The sequence below is a fragment of the Bactrocera tryoni genome, chromosome 2 (genome assembly GCF_016617805.1).
Source record: "Bactrocera tryoni isolate S06 chromosome 2, CSIRO_BtryS06_freeze2, whole genome shotgun sequence".
Classification (NCBI taxonomy): Eukaryota; Metazoa; Arthropoda; class Insecta; order Diptera; family Tephritidae; genus Bactrocera; species Bactrocera tryoni.
The window spans coordinates 25,324,187-25,345,625 of NC_052500.1; the positions used below are offsets into that span (position 1 = coordinate 25,324,187).

The 21,439-nt window shown below is 37.7% G+C and overlaps 1 protein-coding gene across 1 annotated transcript in view; it reads right to left on the reverse strand.

Annotated features, from left to right (window-relative positions):
- LOC120768126 (protein O-mannosyl-transferase TMTC2) overlaps positions 1 to 21,439 on the reverse strand; it is a 266,237-nt gene that overhangs the window by 209,662 nt on the left and 35,136 nt on the right. Inside the window, exon 2 of the mRNA XM_040094680.1 lies at positions 11,805 to 12,799. Coding sequence (XP_039950614.1) covers positions 11,805 to 11,899 — 95 coding nt within the window. The 5' untranslated portion in view covers positions 11,900 to 12,799. The remainder of the gene's footprint in view (positions 1 to 11,804; positions 12,800 to 21,439) is intronic.

The following is a 21,439-nucleotide window of genomic DNA, read 5'->3' on the forward strand; positions in this document are numbered from 1 at the left end:
ATTCAAAATCGTAATAGCAGTGATTTGAAATTTTAATAAGTTAGCACTTTTTACCGACCGTTATACGCAAGTGGGTGTTGGCTGGGAGGGGTGGCTTGGCCGGCTGGTCAATTGCCAGTTTGTCCTCTTCGCTGTAGTTTGCTTCCTATATATAACATTTTGCTTATATACATATGTATGTACATATATATATAATGTATATAGTGCGCACTATCACCCACTGCTTTGAGCCACACAGTGTGACCATTTATTCCGTCAAGTATGCATCAACAAGTTTCTTCGCATACGCCTCTTCGTTTAACAATGTCGGGCTTTATTGAATTTGTAGTATATCATATTGATTTTAGTTTATTAACACTTGGCCAATAATAAAGTCTTTGCGTATAATGTTATGGTGCTGTAAAATGTGTGAGAGGGTGAGAGTGTTTAAGTGTTAATATTTAATGTCTTCGACAGTTATACCATAATTTATTAGAAACTCGGTAAACTTTTGTAAATAGAGACACTTAATTTTTGAAGCGTGGCGAACTCGTAATATACGACAAAGTTAAAGAGAATTTAAAAAGTAATCGAAGTTATGTAACATGATTTTAAATAGCGAGCTCTTACAAAGGTCCCTGCCTTAAGAATCGACATTTAGTCTGAGGTAGGTAAAAGGTTTTGAGTGTTAAATCACTCGTAATGCAATTATAAAATCAAACCAATATCAGTTTTGTATTCCGAGTCATCTAAATATCGTCTGTATGGTATACAGCGCCATCTAACGGAAAATCAATAGTTAGGGATTGCTTCCTTTGCTCAAATAAACAAATTTTCGCTGTAAAACTATGATAATACAGAATTTTCGGCAATTAATACATTTAAGACAAGACAAAATATTTAAGTTACTAATTGAAAGTGTAAAAGCCACACAGGGTGAATGAAATAACTAAAAAAGAATAGTGTTGCTAGCGACTTTAAATGCCCGAAACGTCTTCGACTATGCCAGATGGGTCGATATGGTCGACGCTCTCAAAAAAAGTTACCTCAGAACCTTGGTACGGAGCTAGTGACAGAAAACTGCTATACCAAACTATAGAGGGATCAAGGCAAATGGCGGTCACGTCAGGAGCAGCACAAACATCTATTCCAGGCCCAGATTTGTGGAACATTAGCTACGACCCTATACTAGACTCAAAACGCCAGACGAATCTTATTTATTTGGTTACGCGGACGACATTGCAGCAGTAATTACAGCACGAGACACAGAAAAACGCAAAGACAGCTTAATCAGGTCATGGTACAGATGCAAGTATGGCTCGACTCACACAACCTCCAACTAACTACGGGAAAAAACAGAGCTACTGCTGCTACCAAATGATCACATGCCTCTCGAAATAAGTATGCAAACGTTTACGAATATTCTTAGGGCACAAAAAGCAGTAAACTACCCAAGAGTAAACTTGAATCTCAAACTAACCTTCAGGAGACAAATCCAGCAGGTAGGTAATGTAGCAAAAATCACCTCGCAACTTATCAGACTAATGGCCAACATAGGGGGCTCCAGCCGAGAAAAACGAAAGCTCCTAATGTCGACGACAATCACCGTCCTGTTATATGGAGCTGAGATCTGGGCAGATGTGCTTAAAAAGGAAAAGCGGCGTACGATAAAGTTGCTTCAGCCTACCTACAGTGTCAGGTGATTATTTATAAACGGTAATGCCCCAATCGACCTTTTGCTAATGAAAACTTTCGAAAACAACAAGAGCGCAATAAAAAAAATATAGAAATATGCAATAACAACATGACAACGAAGCGTGTAGAATGAAATTCGCGGCGATTCGGAGAATTTGGCTTTTACACAATTCAGGTTGGTTGTCACGCCATGCATAGTCCTTAGTTATGCCAGATGGCGGTACAGTTTAATTTGAATTGAAGTGTTCATCACACAGGAAGTCAAGGCTTGAATTTTGAAGCTCCCATCCGTGTGCTAGATAAGGCTGGACAGAAGCATTGGAGATGTTGAACTTTCTGCATGTGTCTACTTAAGTCCATCCGACTCGGTGGTGATGACAATAGGATGCGACCTGTCATTAAGCTAACAGCCAACCAGCAGTCTTTTCCAGACCGTGATAAGAAAAAGTCTTCGGAGCTCTTGCACATGATCTTGGCGATTCTGCATGCTCTTAAAGTGCTTCATCTCGCCCTGATCAGTCTATAAGTCCTTTCGGAGATTTCATAATATGTGACCTGGTCTACGAAAAGGGGGCTTAGGTGTCAAGAAAAGGAGAACAATTAATGAGATAACGAGAAACTGACGATTATTTTTAACAGCTTTTCCCAGAAAACTAGTTTTCGCACGTTAGCCCCTTTTCGTAGACCAGGTCGTTTTTAGTGGCTGCTGTATTTCTTGTTCTTGGTTCGGTAGCTAGACGAATGACACTTTCGGTGTCTGGAATTCATTTTTAACCAAGAACCCAGTACCCATGTAACTGCCTTTCGGCAGCCACTATAGCTACTGCCTCCCTTCTTCTAAGGACATTGTCCGACGTAATACTCGTACGTTGTGAGATTATTGCGCTTGGTTATCGACATATACATTGATTTCCTTTATTCTCTGCGTTGTTAGCTATCTCAACTACTTTCTTGACCGCAAAGGCTTCCGCTTGGGAGATACTGCAGTATTGGGAAAGCTTGAAACATGAGCTTGAAGCAACACAGATCATCAGATCCAGTTCGGGGAAATTGATTTCGGCTAACCTGCATGAAGAAGTAGATGAAAATTGCAGTAAAGAATAAATTGATTTCTCATTTCTTTGTCAATTCCGTGATATGAAAGATGAAAGACTCGACACAGACGCAAAAAAGTATTCTGTTGATGTATCTGATAAGTTGTCCAATGAAACTATTCACCTCAGTTATATATGTATATTGAAAATTTTGAGACCCATCTTTCTTCATATTATTTATTGAATGCCATCAAAGCTCGAAAATTATAAGGACTTCTCCCAAACATTTGCATCGCTTTGTAGAATATTTTGCCCTTAACCGTTTTTGTATCAAGTGCTGAGTGTTTCTTAGCGCTTTAGTAAGAATAAAGCACTTTTATCGATCATGGTCGTTAAGGGGCAGGATTTTAGAACTGGCTATACTGCGCCTAGAAGCAGAATTGATCAAAAAGCTGGGTTTTAGACTATTTCGATGCATTCACTGACAACAAAGCTCGAGAAGCTCACTCGTAAGTTCCAAATAGGTGAAGATTAGAGGATTTAAAACTGCATGTTCAAAAAGTTAACAGATTCCAAAAAGTAGGAAGAGAAAATAGTTAATAAAGTTTATTAAGAAATGCAAAACGTTTTTGGAGAGACCAGAACCCCATCTTTTTACCCCAGGGCCCGGTTTTTCTCTAAGCGACCCTGGCTCTAACAAAGAGGTTGATTTAGAATCTCCAAAATGTTAACATTTATCTTAAGTGATATCGTTTGATTCTATGTTGGCTATATATTGTTCCTTGAACGCTACATATTAGTCTGCGAAGTGCTCTAGACTCTAACTTATGGTAGGATTTTGGATAGTCTCCAGTCAATTATGTAAAGAAACGATACGATGAGTACTACAGTCAGTTTAGTAAATCCATTGAGGGCCTCAGAATCCTTCCAATTTCAACCCTACATCGATACAAAATACTTCAACTTCTTCTGAAGTTCTCCGCAATGTTTTTCGTTGAAGTTATTCGCGAAGTACTCAAAGCCAAAAATCTGCGGTGAATGTAATCTATGGCGATACCTTGTATTTCAAACCTTTTAGATTCTACATTATTTGCATAGAATTATATTACAAATTTGGCACGCCACTCAGTTGAAGCGTTCAACTATTCAAGGGGTTCTGAATAAATTCCTAAAACTCACACTGCGTCATGTGCATGTTTCAAATTGTCCGCAGTCGTGTGTAGCAACATGACAGTGTAATCGCCAACGTTCACTTGTTGGCTTTTACGTGCATTCGAAAAATCTGAGTGTCTATTTTATAAATGGTCTTTGGCGAAAATGTCCGTTTTTCACACACTAGCGCACTTGTACGCCTGCCCACTGACCTGCTACAAAACGCACGCACGCACACACATCCATTGAGGCATGCAATTTCCCATTTTCGTTGCAGCTACTAAGGTGTATTGTCGCTGTGTTCCCGCTTCCTCGACGCAGGCAAATACTTGTGCAACGCAAATATGCTCGAGCTGCACAGCTGAGCCAAAGCCATCAGCGCAAATGCAGCTTGGAATCGTCGTATAGTCTTGTGTAGGCAAGAGACAGGCAGCTTTGGCAGGGTAAGATATGTGCATAGGCCAAACTGCGAAGAATTGGCATTCATCTGCATGTGCCGTTTGGCATTGCCCGGCGCTTATTTCATTCATTCGAGTTGTGCGACGCGATCCCGGCTCTTGCCTTGCTTTGCAGCTCGACTACAAATCGAATGTCCGTCGTAGGTAGTGCCGTGTATCCGCCGCGCCGCTGTACGAACACTGTTTTATTATCGCAGTTAAATCGCTTTCAAATCGCCGCATTCAACACAGCGCGGCCATGGTGTTTGACTTCTCTACTTTGACTCTTTTGAAATACGCTGTCCGGATAGTTGGTCACGTTAGAGGCTTTGTGGATATGTGTGTAAGAGTGTGTTGTTCGCCGCATCATTGATGGGATTAGTTATGCGGGTCATGTACATGTCGTAAAATGTTTTTGCTGCATCCATGCTGCATGTAGCGATGTGCCGTACTACGTTTGCTCTCACCTACAGGGTGTTCCACAGAAGATGATACGTTCTTTTTGGATAGGACGTGATGTGGAAAGGTTTACTGTCAATACTATTTAAGATTTTCTTACAATTTTTTTTTTAATTTATTGATTAAACGGACAAAGAGGGGGTCCAGACGCTTGTGGAGCCCCGATGATGCTCACTACTATTGGAAACTCGATCGGTGGTTCAAAGCTGAAAAGATTAGATTTGAATTCTGCCTTCGATCTCTGGACATGTGAGACCGGTCTCACATTGATATTTTGGTCATAAACTATCAGGGGTTTTATATAGCCAAAGAGGGTTAGGGTCTAGTATTTCCGCAATTCTTTAGCGTAATTACTTACTTTTGTCCTAAAAAATGTCTATTAAAGAAATATTCTATGGTCGTCTTCGGTGTTTCAAAAATGGTGGATTAGATTTAAACTTACCGATGAAGATATGTAGCTTCTGCGGTCTCAGATAGATCTTTCGATCTTAAACTATATCGAATGATGTTCCATATTTACTCCCTTTTGCTACAGCTAAAGAGAGGTAGGTACTAATATTACCGGATTTTATTTGAGTTATTCTCAACTTATTTGAGAAATATTCTAGTTTTTGGTTTTTTGTAAGACTTCTACAAGAGAGTTTAAAGAGTTCTAACAGAAATCAATTTTGCTCATGTGACGTCGCCGAAGTCTGATGTAGCTTTTATATACAAGTTAGCAATGAGTACAGAGGCTTGTCTCCTGAGCTCAAAGTCGTTTCGTTGAGAAGAATGTTTCACCTAATATAACGTACCGATATGAAAGGTTTAATTCCAGTAACGTAAAACGTGACTCTATCCAGCTCCTGTATGGCACCAACCATCTCTTTGCAAGTCCTGTTAAGCTAACTCATCAGACAATGCGATTCATTTGGTCCAATGGCATCGCTAATAGAACTTACTATTCTAATGCAGGGTCTAATAAGCTATGCATAGTCATCTTGTAATTTGCAGGATTTCTCGAAAAATGTTATTGAAATTAAGCTAGAGAAAGTCATGAGACACCAGGTTAGGTTAGGCCGTAGGGTCGATCTAAAATCGATGGATCTCACTTGGATAGATATTAGTTCTTTGTGTTAGCCATAAACTCTTAAAAATTGATCGCCAGATCTTCGTAATCCGAAGGAGCGTTTTGAGCTTGAAACCAAACTGGAGTTATCCGACTGAACTTGAGCGAACTTTCGAACATTCAATTGATTTGAGAAACCTGAGACTCCGTGGATTCGTTAGAGCTTATCACATTATTTTAAAGAACTTTGCTTAACATTAATGTGTAGATGAGAACATATTCTACAAGCAACAAAGCAAGTCCGAAGAGTAGTCTTGTTACAACTCGTTGAAGTTAGCAGCAGTTGTACGTCACTCGTGACTCTTGACCTACTTGTAAGTCAGCACAACTGTTTCCTTCAACGACAACCCTCAGTAAATTCTAGTCTCCAACTTTCGTAACCATTCTCAACTGTGACGTAACCAGCTTCGAAGAGTGATGCGCTTTCAAAATTGCCTACAGGGTTGCCTTTTACGCGCATCAATTCCTTTTCAGCAAATGTACTTTCGGAAAAACGAAGCAATAAAAATGATGAAAATGTAGAAAAATGCAGAAAATACGTGAAGTACAAAATGGCGACGACGCGTAATTATTTCGCCACGGACATTTCAGGAATTTTTAATCTCTTGACAGAGCTGACCGCTGCCGTTGACGCATTTGCCGCCCACAGCCGACGCCATTTCTACTTTTTATCAGAGACCTGTGCGCCTGCAGCTGAGCGGGTCATCATGTTGCGTAGCTCGGCAGTGGGTTTATCGCACACTTTTCGTGGGATATTTATACTCAAGGCGTTGGGGCTCGGTGGTGCTGCATTTCTTATTTCACTTTTTCGGTGCGCCGACAGCTGTGCGTGCCTCGAATTAACAAATTATGGCAGCAACGACATAGAAATGAAATTTCGCTTTTCTATGTATACAACTCTCTTCTTGATTATCCGAAACGCCAGAGAAGTAGTACAAATGTAGACATACATATACACATGTCAAATAAGGTCGCCGCTTCCTTCTGTGGCAACGCGCGAAAAACTTCGGGCTTTACTGTTGAATAAAACATTAACAGTACATGAACAGTTCAGCAAATTGTGTGCAATTTTTTGGTGCTTTATTACTCTTCTTTGTTTAGTTGCGTTTTTAGAATGTTTACACAGCCTCAAGGCGTTGGGAATTCTCATTTGTTACGCCATTATTGAAAAAGTTTGAACGTCAAAAACAGCAGCGGCAAGCGCCGCGGCAGCAACAGCGTGCCCAAAATGTCGCTTTGTCAAATAAATGTGAGTTTGTATGTTAACGGGGGGTTGAGAAGGCCTTGACTGTTGTGCAAGTGAAAGTGTAATTATTTATTGTTACATATTTACCGTTGTAAATTGTATAAAAAATACGACATGGCGATAACTCAAATACAAAAATTCTTAATAATATTGGACTGCGCTTGCTGCCTCCATATGTCGCGGGTTTAACGCCAGGTCAAGTCAAAACTCAAAATTTTAGTTATGTTTGTGTAGCTTGCCACCTTCTGATGGTTAACTAAACATTTTGTATTTTCAGAATGAAAAAGTTGTTTCTAAAAGAGTTGACTCAAATTTTTTGGAACCCTGTATTTTATTCGCTTTGAAAAAGATGAAGTAAAAACTTTGGCAATTTGTCAGAAATATCACTGTTATATAATAATAAGATTCCACTAACTTTGATGAGAAACCTTAATAGTAATCGAGCCACAGAAGGTCTAGAGACGTCTGTCCGTTGTGGTGTCCAAGTATGCATTACAAAGACTGTAGCATATCTTTAAAAACTAAAGCCAGCCACAAATTTATTGAGCTGGATAATATCTGCTCTAGTAGATTCGCAGGGTTCGTCAAAAGTATGGCAACTGGGATCCATCGACCTTAGTCTGGCGAAAGCTGGACAGTTGTGGAGAAAGTGCCAAGATATCTCCAAATCACCCACTTTCATACACTTTTGACAAGTTGCGTCCTCCAAACTCTTCAGCCTCACCGCGTGAGAGGCAATGCTTTAGTGTCCAATTAGAATATCCATCATAACGGCCATGTGAACCTAGCTAAGATCTAGAACTGACATGGACTTTTTACGGTTCACTCTGGGACGGAAAGCTTTAGCAACTCCATAAGTGCTGATTGCTGATCCAAGCCCGGAGATCCAGCGCCAATATGCACGAAGAGAACCCCGCTGTTCTCGTATTGATAGGATGTGGGTAAGGGCGCCCTTGCTTGCAATTTCATCGGATTTATAGTTTCCGACGATTTTGTTGTCCACATAAAATTGATATGGAAGTAGCTTGATGCTACAATCCTTGACCAGTTTTGAGCTCACTGACAGCAAGCTCAAGGCTTATATAGCAGCTCCGCTATCGGATTAGATGCAGACTTCGCTAAAAGAGAAGTTCATCGCAACATGTAGAAGTACATCTTTTGCTACCTTAATGGCTGTCACTTCTGTTTGAAAGACATTACAGCCTGATCTGGCAGTCTCAAACAAGTGTTGATTGAGAGCTCTTGACAAAAGACTGCATTCTTCTTGAGCTTCGAACCATATGTGGAGAAGTTTACTGCACCTCTTCTCTAGCGACTCCGCCCAACCCACATATCTTAATGAGGTAAGATAATACAGCAATCAAACAAAAACTGCCTGACTCAATCAATTAAGTTACAGAGAACTTAAATACTGAGGAACCAATTGTATTTTTATGAGTGATAATCACTAATCACTTATTTGAATTGGATGTAAGGCTCTACCGAGAGTAATGTGTGTAAGCAATCAAAAAATCTGTTGATGTCAAAAAAATGTGTGTTTGTGATCCGGTTCTTGTATTATGTATTTTGACAGCAGAAACTTCAACAAGATGTTCGAAAAAACAATTCTACTAAACCATAAACCCCTGAGTAGAATCATTTTTTACAATAAAGGCATATTTGAACTGGATAAAGACTTTTCAAATGTAAAACATATTCTCGGGCATATTTCATAAGTCCCACATATTGTACGTTCTAAGAAATAGAGCTTTATAGAGGACGATAGCAAGAAGTATGCATGGACTTACAGATGATACAGCGACCACTTTTCGTAGTATGTATACAAGGTCTTCAACTGAGTCTCATAAATGATCAAATATTTGGGAAACGTTTTATCCAAATGCTTGAAATTCTATATTTCCAATGGAATCACGGCTACGTTACTGTTGAAAATTTGCAAAACTGTTTTGAAGAGTGTATTCTATCGCAACATAAAGTATCTGAGTAGCACAAAGTATTCAGTGTCATGTGAATCGTTCATCCACCTTTGTTATTAAAGAAAATTTTAAAGAAATGGTGCTTGAAAAATAACGTATTGGCTTTAGAGACGCAGTAGGTGATAGCAAGGAATCTTAATATTTTTTATGGATCAATTCACACATTCTGGATTATGTTTTGGGTAATGAAAAGTGATAGACACAAGTTTGTCATGAAAATTTTTTCTGTAGCTCTTGTCAGTTACGAGATATAGTATATACAAAAAAAAAATGCGAATTTCGTGGAAAAGTCAGACCCGTACTACCTCGCCAGTGTGAGTTACGTCTTTGTTGCACTGGACACTTTTATAGAGTGAACAATTATGAGAAATATGCGTCTAAAGTCAAAGCGATGCCATAAAACACCTCTAATCTGTAAAAATTTAAAGATACAAAGTCACGATTGTAGTGTATTTTATATGGAAAATTTTTACAGGTCTTGGTCCAGTTCCCTTTGTTAATATTAAGGGCTAAAATTTTCTGGGATTTTTTTTAGGGTATTTCCAAGGAAATTTCGTGACGGGATTGAAAAAAATTAATAGTTAAAAAAACTCTCTAATATAAGTACATATATATTCACTGACTGGTATATAACTTTAGGTTGATTATACCAGTGTTGATTATGTGCCTCATACCAGTTGTTTGTTCGTTTCGCTTTCTCTGTTACTTTGACGAGTATTCTCGGGCAGGGAAAGTAGCTCACAGTGATATATTTTAAACTAGTAGGTAGTCCTACTACACTCATACATATATACTTTACTATGTTAGTCTACTGCATTTATACCAGTTGTTTGTTTTGTTGTTTTTTTGTTTTATTTGGCATATGCCGACTGTTAATCAGATTTTTTTCATAAAAATGCCATTCCTGGCAATATTTCAAAACGAACTGTATTTTTGAATGAAGCACATAGAGCTAATTACCGTTATGAAACACTTTTGGTGACTTACTTCGAAAAGTTTATACTTTTATATGAAAATAGCAAAGTTTTAAGTTTTTTTTTACTAATAATTACCATTCTTTAATATTAATTGAAATTCCACGAATATTTTTGCCAGCAGTGCCGTTACCAAAAGCAATTTTTTACTAAATTTTTCACTATACAGCCAGTAAGACCTTTTAATCCACAGATTACGTTATTTTAACAAAATTTTCTGTATATTCTTGTATTGCATAAGTATATATTTAGAAATTTCGATCACTTCGCTCTAGTTATTACAAACTTTGTTGCCTATTTTGTTTAGCTAAAAGTTGTGGAAATAATTTACTTGAATTGCAATTTGTCTGGTTTTAAAATAAATATTAAATTTGTTTGCATTTGCAAAAGTTTCCTTCGCAATAAATGCAATTTTAATTCAATTACAATTTTGCCAGTTTTTATGTGCTGGCATATTCACACACACACACACACACACACAAGCTATTTGGTATAATAGACATTAATTTTCATGCGTGTATATGTGTGTGCGTGTTTGACTGTATGCATTATTATGTTAGCTTTAAAGCTTTGCTAAAGCCCCACTAATTTAATTGGATATGGAAAAAGCGCATTTACACGCACACATTTACATACATGCATTTTAGGTGTAAATATTTGTGTGTAAATGCTTAGCTGGATTTGTTTATATTTTTACCAGTTGGGTAGGGTATACTAAATTTGCCACGTAGTTTGTAACAGCCAGAAGAAAACTTAGGAAACTCTATAAAGAATACATGTAAATGATCAGCGTGACGAGCTGATTTGATTTAGCCACGTCCTTCTGTTCCTTCCACTGTAAGTCTGTATATATGCGTACTAGTCCCTTAGTTTGTGAGTTATCGGTCTGAAATTTTGCACACGTGCTTTGATTTCGAAGAAACTGCTTTTTTGGCGGAACTGTCTATATCGGACTACTATAGCTTATAGCTACCATACAAACTGGCCGATTAAAATCATGTTCTTGTATGGGAAACTTTTTTATTTGTCAAAGGATTGTCGCGAAATTAAGCACAGATGATTGTCTTATGCAACGGTATATTCTACGAAGAAATTGTTCAGATCGATTTACTATAGCTTAAAGCTACCATACAAACTGTCCGATTAAAATCATGTCCTTGTATAGAAAACTTTTTTATTTGTCTAGATATTCTCCCGAAATTAAGCACAGATTATTGCCTTAGGTAACGGTACATTCTGCGAAGAAATTGCTCAGATCGGTTTTCTATAGCTTAAAGCTACCATAAAAACTGAACGATCAAATTCATGTCCTTATAGGGAAAACTGCTTTATATATCAATATTTCTCCACAAAATTTGGTATGTATCACTATACAAGCCAACGCTACAATTTACGAAATTTTTTTTCAGATCGAATAACTATAGCTTATAGCTGCCATACAAACTTGCCGATTAAAAACATGTATTTGTATGGAAAACTATTTTATTTGTCGAAATATCTTATCGAAATTTGGCATGCATTTTTATACACAGCAATGCTACAATTCTTGAAATTTTTTTTTAGATCGGATTACTATAGCATATGGCTCCCATACAAACTGAACGATGAAAATCAAGAAAAACACCTTTTTATACCCTTTTATGCTATGAAAAATTCAATTGGGAAGAATATAATAGTATATATATTTCTCATCTTCTATGTGTATATATATTTACTTGTTGTTTGTATATTTGTATGCACTCACCTTGATTTGTACAGCCAGCGCTCCCATAGTTTCGGTTTTGCTGACATTTTGATGCGTTCGATTTTTATGCCCGAGCTTAAAATGGCTTTAAACATTTTATATTCTATATTTGTGTATGTATAAATATGTGTATATGTATGTGTGTGTATAGTGTTGTCAAACTAAGCTGGTATTAGTTGCAGCTGTTGTCCTTGTTATTATTATTATTAATATATAATTATGGCTTTTAGTTGAAAATGCGCTATGCCGACCACTTTGTGGTTACATTCATGTTGCAGTTGTTGTTGCAATTTGCAATTTATTTGTTTTTGCATTTATTGCATTTGCATTCGCATTCAGACGCGGTAATCACATCAAATTTCCACGCTTGACCGCTTGCATTTAGCACGTTTGTCCATTACGAAATCGAAAATTTTTATTTTTCGAATTTAAATCTGTGTGTGTATGTGTGTGCGGGTTCGGATACCGAGTGTTTGCCGACTGGCGGTTGTGTGTGCGCTTGTGTGCTGTTTGCCGTCGTTGTATTTGTGTGTTTAGCCGCTCGTTGCTGTTCCGCCGCTATCTGAATTATCAATTCAAATTAGAGGCATTTCGAAATTAACAGGAAACTGTGTTTAAATTATTAACACACGCGTCCTGCTGCGCCACAATGTTGTGCTGTTGTTGCTACTATTGTATTTAGAATGCATTTTTGTTGTAGTTTGTCGTTCATTTTATGAATTTGGTTTAGCACTTGTCGCGAATTTATTAATTTTTAAAGTGTTTCGTGTTTAATGTCTGCGAATTTAATGCTTTAGCCAATATCAGCTCCATTTGTTAATATTTCGACATGTGTTGGTGTGCACAGACATTGCCAGATTGGAGTAAATTGTTGGTTTCTAGGGTATTTCCTAATTCAATTTAATCTCGAGTGTAAATTCTTCGGTTGCTTGGCGCTTATTTTGGTTTATCGTTAATACCGTTGTATTTGCTCTTCGTCAGCTTATGCTGGGACACTGTAAGAAAACAAAAGTTGTATAGAAACCACAGATTAGTAGGTGTTAATAATTGATACAAAAGAGATATGCAATAAATGCAAATATTTGCAATGATTTATTTGCTTAAATTACATAAGAAAGGATTACTTTGAGTAAATTATGCTGAAATTTTATTTAATTATTACTTTTAGGTCAATCACATGACTTACTAATAAAGCCAGCATACTTGGAGGATGGAGTCATGTGTGAAGGATGTAGTCATATGTAGACGTTTACGCAAGTGAGAAAAGTGCTCTGAACGCCATTTACTTGGGAGTGGCCAGAAACGATTCTTTCACATATGGCACAAACAGCTCACGATTTCCGATCTTAGACCAAGTATCCTCTCGGTAGCCAAAGAATATCCGTTTGAATGCGAGCTAAAGTGAGAATACGAACCAACCCTCCCCAGAGTAATGCGCTCCCAATGAAGAGGTATCTCGGCTATAACCGATAATTCCCAACGTAAATATCATCATCCACAGAATGCCACGGAACACATATATGTTACATACATGTTTTACTCATTCATTGCTTACACGGACTGCCAGACATCCATACATTAACTCGTCTCGTCACGCTGAACATTTTGATAACATAACGGTGTTACTTCGGGCTGAATGGGCAATTGAGAAGTAGTTCCTCTCTCGAGGAACAAAGACCAAAATCTACATGTCACTCATCATCCCCGTCCTGCTATATGTTGCATTGGCATGGACGATGACAACATCTGATGAGTCGAACGGCGAATATCGCATTCGATGAAACGATGAGCTGTACGATATATACGACGACATTGCCATATTTCAGCGAACTAAAAGACAGCGGCTACGATGGCTAGGTCATGTCGTCGGAACGGACGAAAACACTTCAGCTCTGAAAGTATTCGACGTAGTACCCTCCGAGGAAACAGAGCAAGAGGAGACCTCCACTCCTTTGGAAAGACCAGGGGGAGAAGGATCTGGCTACAATGGAATCTCCAATTATCAATGAAGAACGACTGGCGCGCTGTTGTAAACTCGGCTATAACCGCGTACGCGTTGTCTACGCCAATAAAGAGGAAGAAGAACTCCACATCTGTATTGATTATTTTTAGGTATTAGGTGTTTTAGATTCCATAGACTTTTCAGTCCGACCCTCACTACCATGAAGAAAACATGTCGATTTATGGTCTTATCTTAAATTTGTTGCAACAAATACAGCGAATCTTCTTCTTCTTCTTAATTGGCGTAGACACCGCTTACGCGATTATAGCCGAGTTAACAACAGCACGCCAGTCGTTTCTTCTTTTCGCAAAGTGGCGCCAATTGGGTGTTCCAAGCGTAGCCAGGTCCTTCTCCACCTGGTCCTTCCAACGGAGTGCAGGTCTTCCTCTTCCTCTGCTTCCCCGGCGAATCGCTGTGTTCATAATCAAAGCATTAAAAATCACTCCCACGGGTACATGAGAAGGGCTACTGAACCTAACAATAATCGAGCTGTATCTACGGCGGTAGCTAAGAGGCAATCGAAGCAATAATCTCATATCGCATTACAAGAGAAAATTTTCTCAGCTGATGCGATTGCCAGAACTGCCATCTTTCTAGCTACCGAATCAACCTTGTTAAGATCACGCTGTGAGATTTTAAATAAAATCTCTCGAAAAGTTTAGGAAGTATTACAACTCTTGTATGGAATGACTTGGCACATTTTACGTCGAGATCTTACCGTTATCGCGCTAGATAACCGACTATTTGATGCCTGAGATCGTGATCTCGAGGACATTTGGGTTCAACAAGTCGGCGCCACTTCCGACATATCGCATCTATCATTAGATTATTGAGAGAACACTTCGGTGAACAGATAATTTTACGTTTTGAACCGGTCGATTGGCCACCAAAATCGTGTAATATCACATCGTTAGACTTTTTCTTGTGGGGCTATGTAACGTCTAAAATGTATACGGACAATTCTGCTTCGATTGAGGTCTTGGAGCAAAACATCTCGCGTGTCATTCGCCAATTACCAGTCGAAAAGTTCCAACAAGTCATCAAAAACTGGAATGAACGGATGGACCACCTGAAGTGTCACCGCGGCCAATATTTGAAAGAGATAATCTTCAAAAAATAAATGTCAAAGAATAATAATAATAATAAAATTTTTTGGAATGATAATAAACATTCCCCATTAAATTTGAATTTTCTGTGTTTTTCTTAAGAAAAGTAGGGAACTACTGGGAGATTATAACTCGGTATTTTCCTGTCAAGCATAGTACATTGCGAATATTTATGGTGCTCGCTAAGCTTTATCGATGTAAAGAGAAGAAGAAGTTGATACGGATTGTTCAGTTTGTATGGCAACTATATGCTAAAGTAGTACAACATCTGAGCTTACGACAAATCGAGAGCTTCCTGAGGGCAAATGTATGTGTGTAAGATTTCAGAGCTACATACATATATATCCACAACTGAGAGACAAGGTTCATATCCCTTCCGAGTATGATTCCTATCAGATATTTTAGGTATGCACATAATAAATATGTTTATGTATGTATGCAATTAAATATTATATTCCCTCAAAGTAAAACAAAAGAGTCAACTAAATATTTTTTGTACACATTGACTGTGCCGAACCTAATGAAATTAATATTTTGTTTATTCTGTGTAAACTGCCGCAATAACGAAAAATATCCACATTGGTTGGCAGGTATTAGGTTACAAACGAAAGCAAATAAGTATTGCATAAAATATACTAAATAAATTGGAATTATAATTAGTGCGGCATGAAATGGAATATTTGTGGCCAAGGCGACCTCAACGATCCAAATGAACTCCCACACAACACAATTCGCACCAGAATTACGGAGTGCTTTGTGCATTTACCACATATGCAAATTGCCGTTATGTGTAAGGTAATGAATATATGAAGAAGCATTGGTTGTGTGGGAATTATCTGAATTTTATGGTTAGCTTTCATAAAAAAAAATTTGGTCACAAAATTAAAATCAACTTCAGTACTTTTGTGATATTTTTTCTAATCAAATGTGACCTAATTTTTTCAAATACGGGAAATTAAACTTATTATGCTCTTTATGGTTAGTAGAAGCCTGTACGACCTTGACAGGACCTTGAAATCTTTTGGGTTTCCTTTAGCTAACGCCCTCTCTCTTAGTCCCTCTCTCTCTCTCTCTTCATTTCGCTTACCCAACTTTTGAATCTCCCCTCTTTTTGATCACATTTAGCATAACAAACTATGTGGAGCCTTAGATAGTACAAATAGATGACTGTATACCTCCCTAACCTTGAATCCTGAACTAAACCTGAGACAAAGACCGCACTCTACAAGTCCCTCATCGTTTCTGTCCTGCTATATTGTGAGGAGGCATAGACAATGACATCATCTGATGAGTCCGCCTTAGGAGTGTTCGATAGAAAAGTTTTGCGGAAAATGTATGGTCATTTGCGCATTGGCAACGGCGAGTATCGCAATCGATGGAACGATGAGCTGTACGAGATATACATACGTCGACATTGACATAGTTCAGCGAGTCAAGAGACAGCGGCTGCTTTAGGTCTTGCTGTCCGGATGGAAGAGGAACACTCCAGCTATGAAGGTTTTTGTTTCAGTACCCGCTGGTGAAAGCAGAGGAAGACCTTTGATTTGATCTGGTCGCAGAATTTATAGCTCACGCATAATTAGACATCAGACTATGTAACGGCCAGACATAGTTTCCTTTCAAGCGTGCAATAATCGATCCTATTAATTAGCTGATAGCTGATCCAGTCTGGTACCTATAACTCATATAAAATTGATCATAAAGACTCTTATAAATCGACGAAGCGATTTGAGGCGTTCAAATATTGGTTGAGGCCGCCGATGTCAATCTGTGCTATCTCTCCTGGTTCGCCGAAGGTATGACCACCGACTTCTTTCAACCCAAGTCTGGCGTGTTAAGAGCATGCGAGGTCCATAGGCTCACTGTTAGTAAGATGACAACGGAGTTTCAACTCGCACCCATTCGGGTATGATTGGAGTCAGTCTATCCCTCTTGCAAACTCATTGGATAAGCAGTTTCCAGCGATTCCGCTAGGTAACTAGGCACGGAAACGAACCCTGATGATTAAGTTACTTGTTACTATATTTAGTGATAAGTCAACTTTATCTTAATTTACAAGCGACTAGGGCGTGGTTTACGAGTTTCAACTTATCTTTGGATCACCATTCGCTAAAATAATAAATTATTTCGAAGTCAAATTGAAAGACAAGGTCTTTTTCTTTATCGAATTCATCGTTGTTCAATGAAGATGTCAATATTCTGAGCTCTATTTAAGATTTTCATATAAGAAAAAGGTTAGAACTTTTAAGACGGCTTGCAGGTTGTTCTATAAAATACCAAACCATTTTTGCTTTTAACCGAGAGATGAGAGGCATTCTCTAATCAGTTCTAAAATTTGTTGAACAAACTTCATGATGGGAGGCATTTTCAGTAACTCACTTTCAAGTGAGTTTGAAATATATGAGAAAATATTATAAAATAGTTAGAAAAATAATTTCAAGTCTATGAAAATCATTCCATCATTTCGTGGTACATGAATTTCCGTTTCAATTTTAAATACGCTGAAATAAGAATTAAATTTAAATTACACAAAATTTGTCTTTGTTTAAAAAAAAAAGTTTAAATATTCATATGAATACCAAAGCGACAGTCCAGTCCGCATTTCGTTTTCGAAATTTTGCTCTACAAAAATAGCTTAAACAGCTAATTAGTAATAATTACTATAAGTCTCCTTCAACTTAAATTTCAAATTAAACAAAATTTTCACCGATATTTCAATAGAGCATAGATTAATTAGCATTTAATTTGCATAACTAATAAAAACAATACGAATTTGTTACCCAAAACCAGTTCAATTCCATATTAGATATCGACACATTTGACAGTTTTTATACTGTCGCTTCATATCTCGCAAGAGTAAAAGTATTATGTGCAAGCAAAGGTTGTTTATATTATTGAAAAAAAATCAGGAGAGAGATATGTAGAAGTAACCTCAAATAGTTATATTATCCGACATATGCAATAAGCATGTATGCTGACGATGTAAGTAGTTCTTATGGTAACAGTGATGTTTCTTTCATTCCACAATAAGTGAGATTATGGAAGGAGCTATACGAAGGTAGAGCGCCACGAACAATGGACAAAACCAAAATATCTCAATTTTAAATGCCCACACTCATTGGTAGAACCATTTCTCTCTCCCCCAAATCTAAATATCTGTGGCTGGATATCGATACCGAACTGAACTGTAAAGTGTTTGTTGAACAATGAACCACTAAAGCGTATATGGGTTACTACACCTGCAAATAAATACTTTAGCAGGTAGCTGGGTCTTGAACCAAATATACATTAAATCCGTAACTAGGCAAATTCTGATGTACTTAGTATTGGTTTGGTGGCCGGCATTAAAGGAACACTCTAATATCAGGAAATTAATTGGATTACAGATACCACTTTTCAGGTATTACAGAGGCTATTAAGTTATATAAAGTCATATAAAGATGATAAGCAAAACGTCGTTCTGAATCCACTAAACTTAAGTAAATCGGACTGTATCCTCTTTTTCCTTTTCCTAAAGTTAGATTTCAATAGCTTTTTCTAGACATGTATTGAAAAACGGCTTAGTTGGGGAGGAGGAAACTATCTCAATCTATATGGACAGAACAAAATGAACTTCCTGCATCAGTTTCCCATGGACGTCTTTATTAGGAATGCAGCATCAAGATCTTATTAAAGGAATTGGGAGGTTGGAATAAGAAATATTGTAAATAAAGCGTCATCCTGAAACCGCTATACTTAATTAAATTAGACTGTACGATCTTCCTCCGTCCACCAAGGTTAGATTTCAATAGCTACTTTCGGGTGAGGATATCTTGAAATCTCTCTCTCTCTCGCTCTCTAACCGACAATAAAACTCAGCCAACATTTTCCGAACGGAGGTACTTGATTTAGGGAAGGCCTGTGGTGCTCTATGGAATAACTGTGGGAGGATAAAGAAATCCGCAGCCCACCGATATTACTGACCTTGTGAACCCTTACGTAGTCAACAATTGCGGCAAGGCTTTTAGCCTGATAACGAAGCAGATGCGACCCAAATTAATAAGATTAGAACTAAAGATTTATTACATAGATCTGTGGATAGAATTTGCAGACTTACAGCTACTATGACGGGTAAGGCTGCCCTCTAACAATATTTGCCACAGCTGTAAGCTAGAAGTGAATAAATAGGAATTAGTTTAATGAACGTCTCTCGTAAATTTTAAGAGATAACTTCACTAAAAGTCTCTATACAAAAACCCCTTAATCATTAAAATAAATAGGTTGGATAGAATTTTTTAGAATTTTGAGCTTTCAAAGCTGTCAAAGAAACTTAAAAGCTTGTTGAGGACTCGTGGCCCAATTAGGCCTAATTTTGAACATACTTTCTACTTATAGTTGTTTTAAAAGAGGAAAAACATATAAAGCCTTTTGGAATTCATGCAGTTTACTTCCTTTAACGATACATAACGGTATATACAGCGGTACAGATCTCAGTATATGGTACATAATAAACCTGATATATAATAATTGCTTTAAAATTTGGATGAAATCAGTCTCAACCTTTTGAAGCCTTGCATAAACACCGAAAATGAGCAGCTCAGTTCTTTCGGTTGAGTTAAGGCCACCAGAAGCTGTAATGAAATTAGTTGCACGTAATGTTCTTGGTAGCCCTAATATATCTAATATGGGAATTACAAACCGTCTTGTTCTTTTTAAGCCAAAAACATCCGCCAATAAAGAAGGCATTTGACATTAGCTAATTCCGACTAGCATAATTGCATGTGGATTCAAAAATGTTCGACAAGGACTGACAGCTTCAACAAGGACTGCTATATACGTCTAGACGAAAGCTTTATTGATTTAAGGCAATCAAGTTTTCTATGAAATATGTAACACAGATAGTAAATGAGACAACTTAGAGAAATGTTATATGTTTCTGTGCATCCTGTTCGGTATATTTCCGACTCTTTACAATCCTTACAACTTACGAGTGCAATTAAAACTCTGTTCCAACCGACCATAAGCCTACCTTTATTATTCAATTTCAATACATTTCAACACAAGTGATTTATTATAGCTGCGCATATAAATAAATTAAATACAAAAAGAGGTTTTAAATTTTTCGTGTTGTTGTATTCGTTGAACAAACACAGTTGTGGCGTTTTTACGAAACAAAAATTTGCACTAAATTAAGTCGGTTACACAAATAAAGGCATTTCAGTGAAAAAATGCAAATATATTCATTAATATAGGCACATTAGAATTCAAATAATAGTAATTACTATATAATAAATCGATAAAATTATGGCGATTTACTTAAATGTTGGCTAGTTATTTGTTTGTCAATGTATTTATGCCGGCGATTTAGGCAGTCATTTTAGGTTAGAAAGCAAATATTGGACGCTTTAAATTTAATGAATTTATAATTGATTTTTGACAGCGTTGAATACATACTAATAGAAGCAAAAAATAGTGAAACACTTTAATTTAAATTTCAGAGAAATATTTTTTTCTGTGTTGGCATGATTGTCAGTGACATCTGTGCCAAATATTAGGTTGTCAAATCTCTCCTTCCGCCTTTTTGTCTTTTGAATTTCGCGGCTATGTACACTGCACTACAGAGCTCGTATTTGGCACTACTATATGTACATCTTTGAATGGTATTGACATAACCTACAAAGCGACGCTATGCATGATTATTTTGGATATTGCGTTCAACAGTTATAGACGTGTAAACATGGAGTTCACTAACGCCGAAATTCACGCTATTTTAAAATTTTCCTTCGTTAAAAGCAAATTCGCTAGAGAAACGTTCCGTGAGATTAATGGTGTTTTAGGGATGGTATTCTATCACTTCGAACTGCGGAGGAATGGTTTCGACTTAGTTGTCTAACGATTCAGAGCGGGTGAAAACGACACCATGGATAAGCCACTCGGCAGAAGACCAGTTATGACGAATACCCATCAAATTATGGAAAACATCGAGTTAGACTGACATGTGGCATTTCGTGACATCGTCCAGAAGATGGGAGCTAGTCACCAAACCATTTTAAACCATCTGAAAAAGGCTGTATACACAAAAAAGCTTAATGTTTGGGTGCTGCATGATTTGACGCAAAAAAACTTTCTGGATCGAATCAAGGCCTGCGATATGCGGCTGAAATGGAACGAACTCGAGCCATTTTTGAAGCAGATGGTGACTGGTGACGAAAAATGGATCACATACGACAATATCAAGCGAAAACGGGCGTGGTCGAAGGCCGTTGAATGGTCTCAAACAGTAGTAAAGCTGGGATTGACGGCCAGGAAGGTTTTGCTGTGTGTTTGATGAGATTGGAAGGGAATCATCCACTGTGAGCTGCTCCCAAATGGCCAGACGCTTTTTTTTTACCATCTAGTGCAAACAACTGGACCGCTTGAAACAGGCGATCGACCAGAAGCGTCCAGAATTATACAACAGGAAGGGGGTAGTGTTCCACCAGGACAACGCCAGACCACACACTTCTTTGATGACTCGCTTCATTGCATCCACCATATAGCCCGGATAT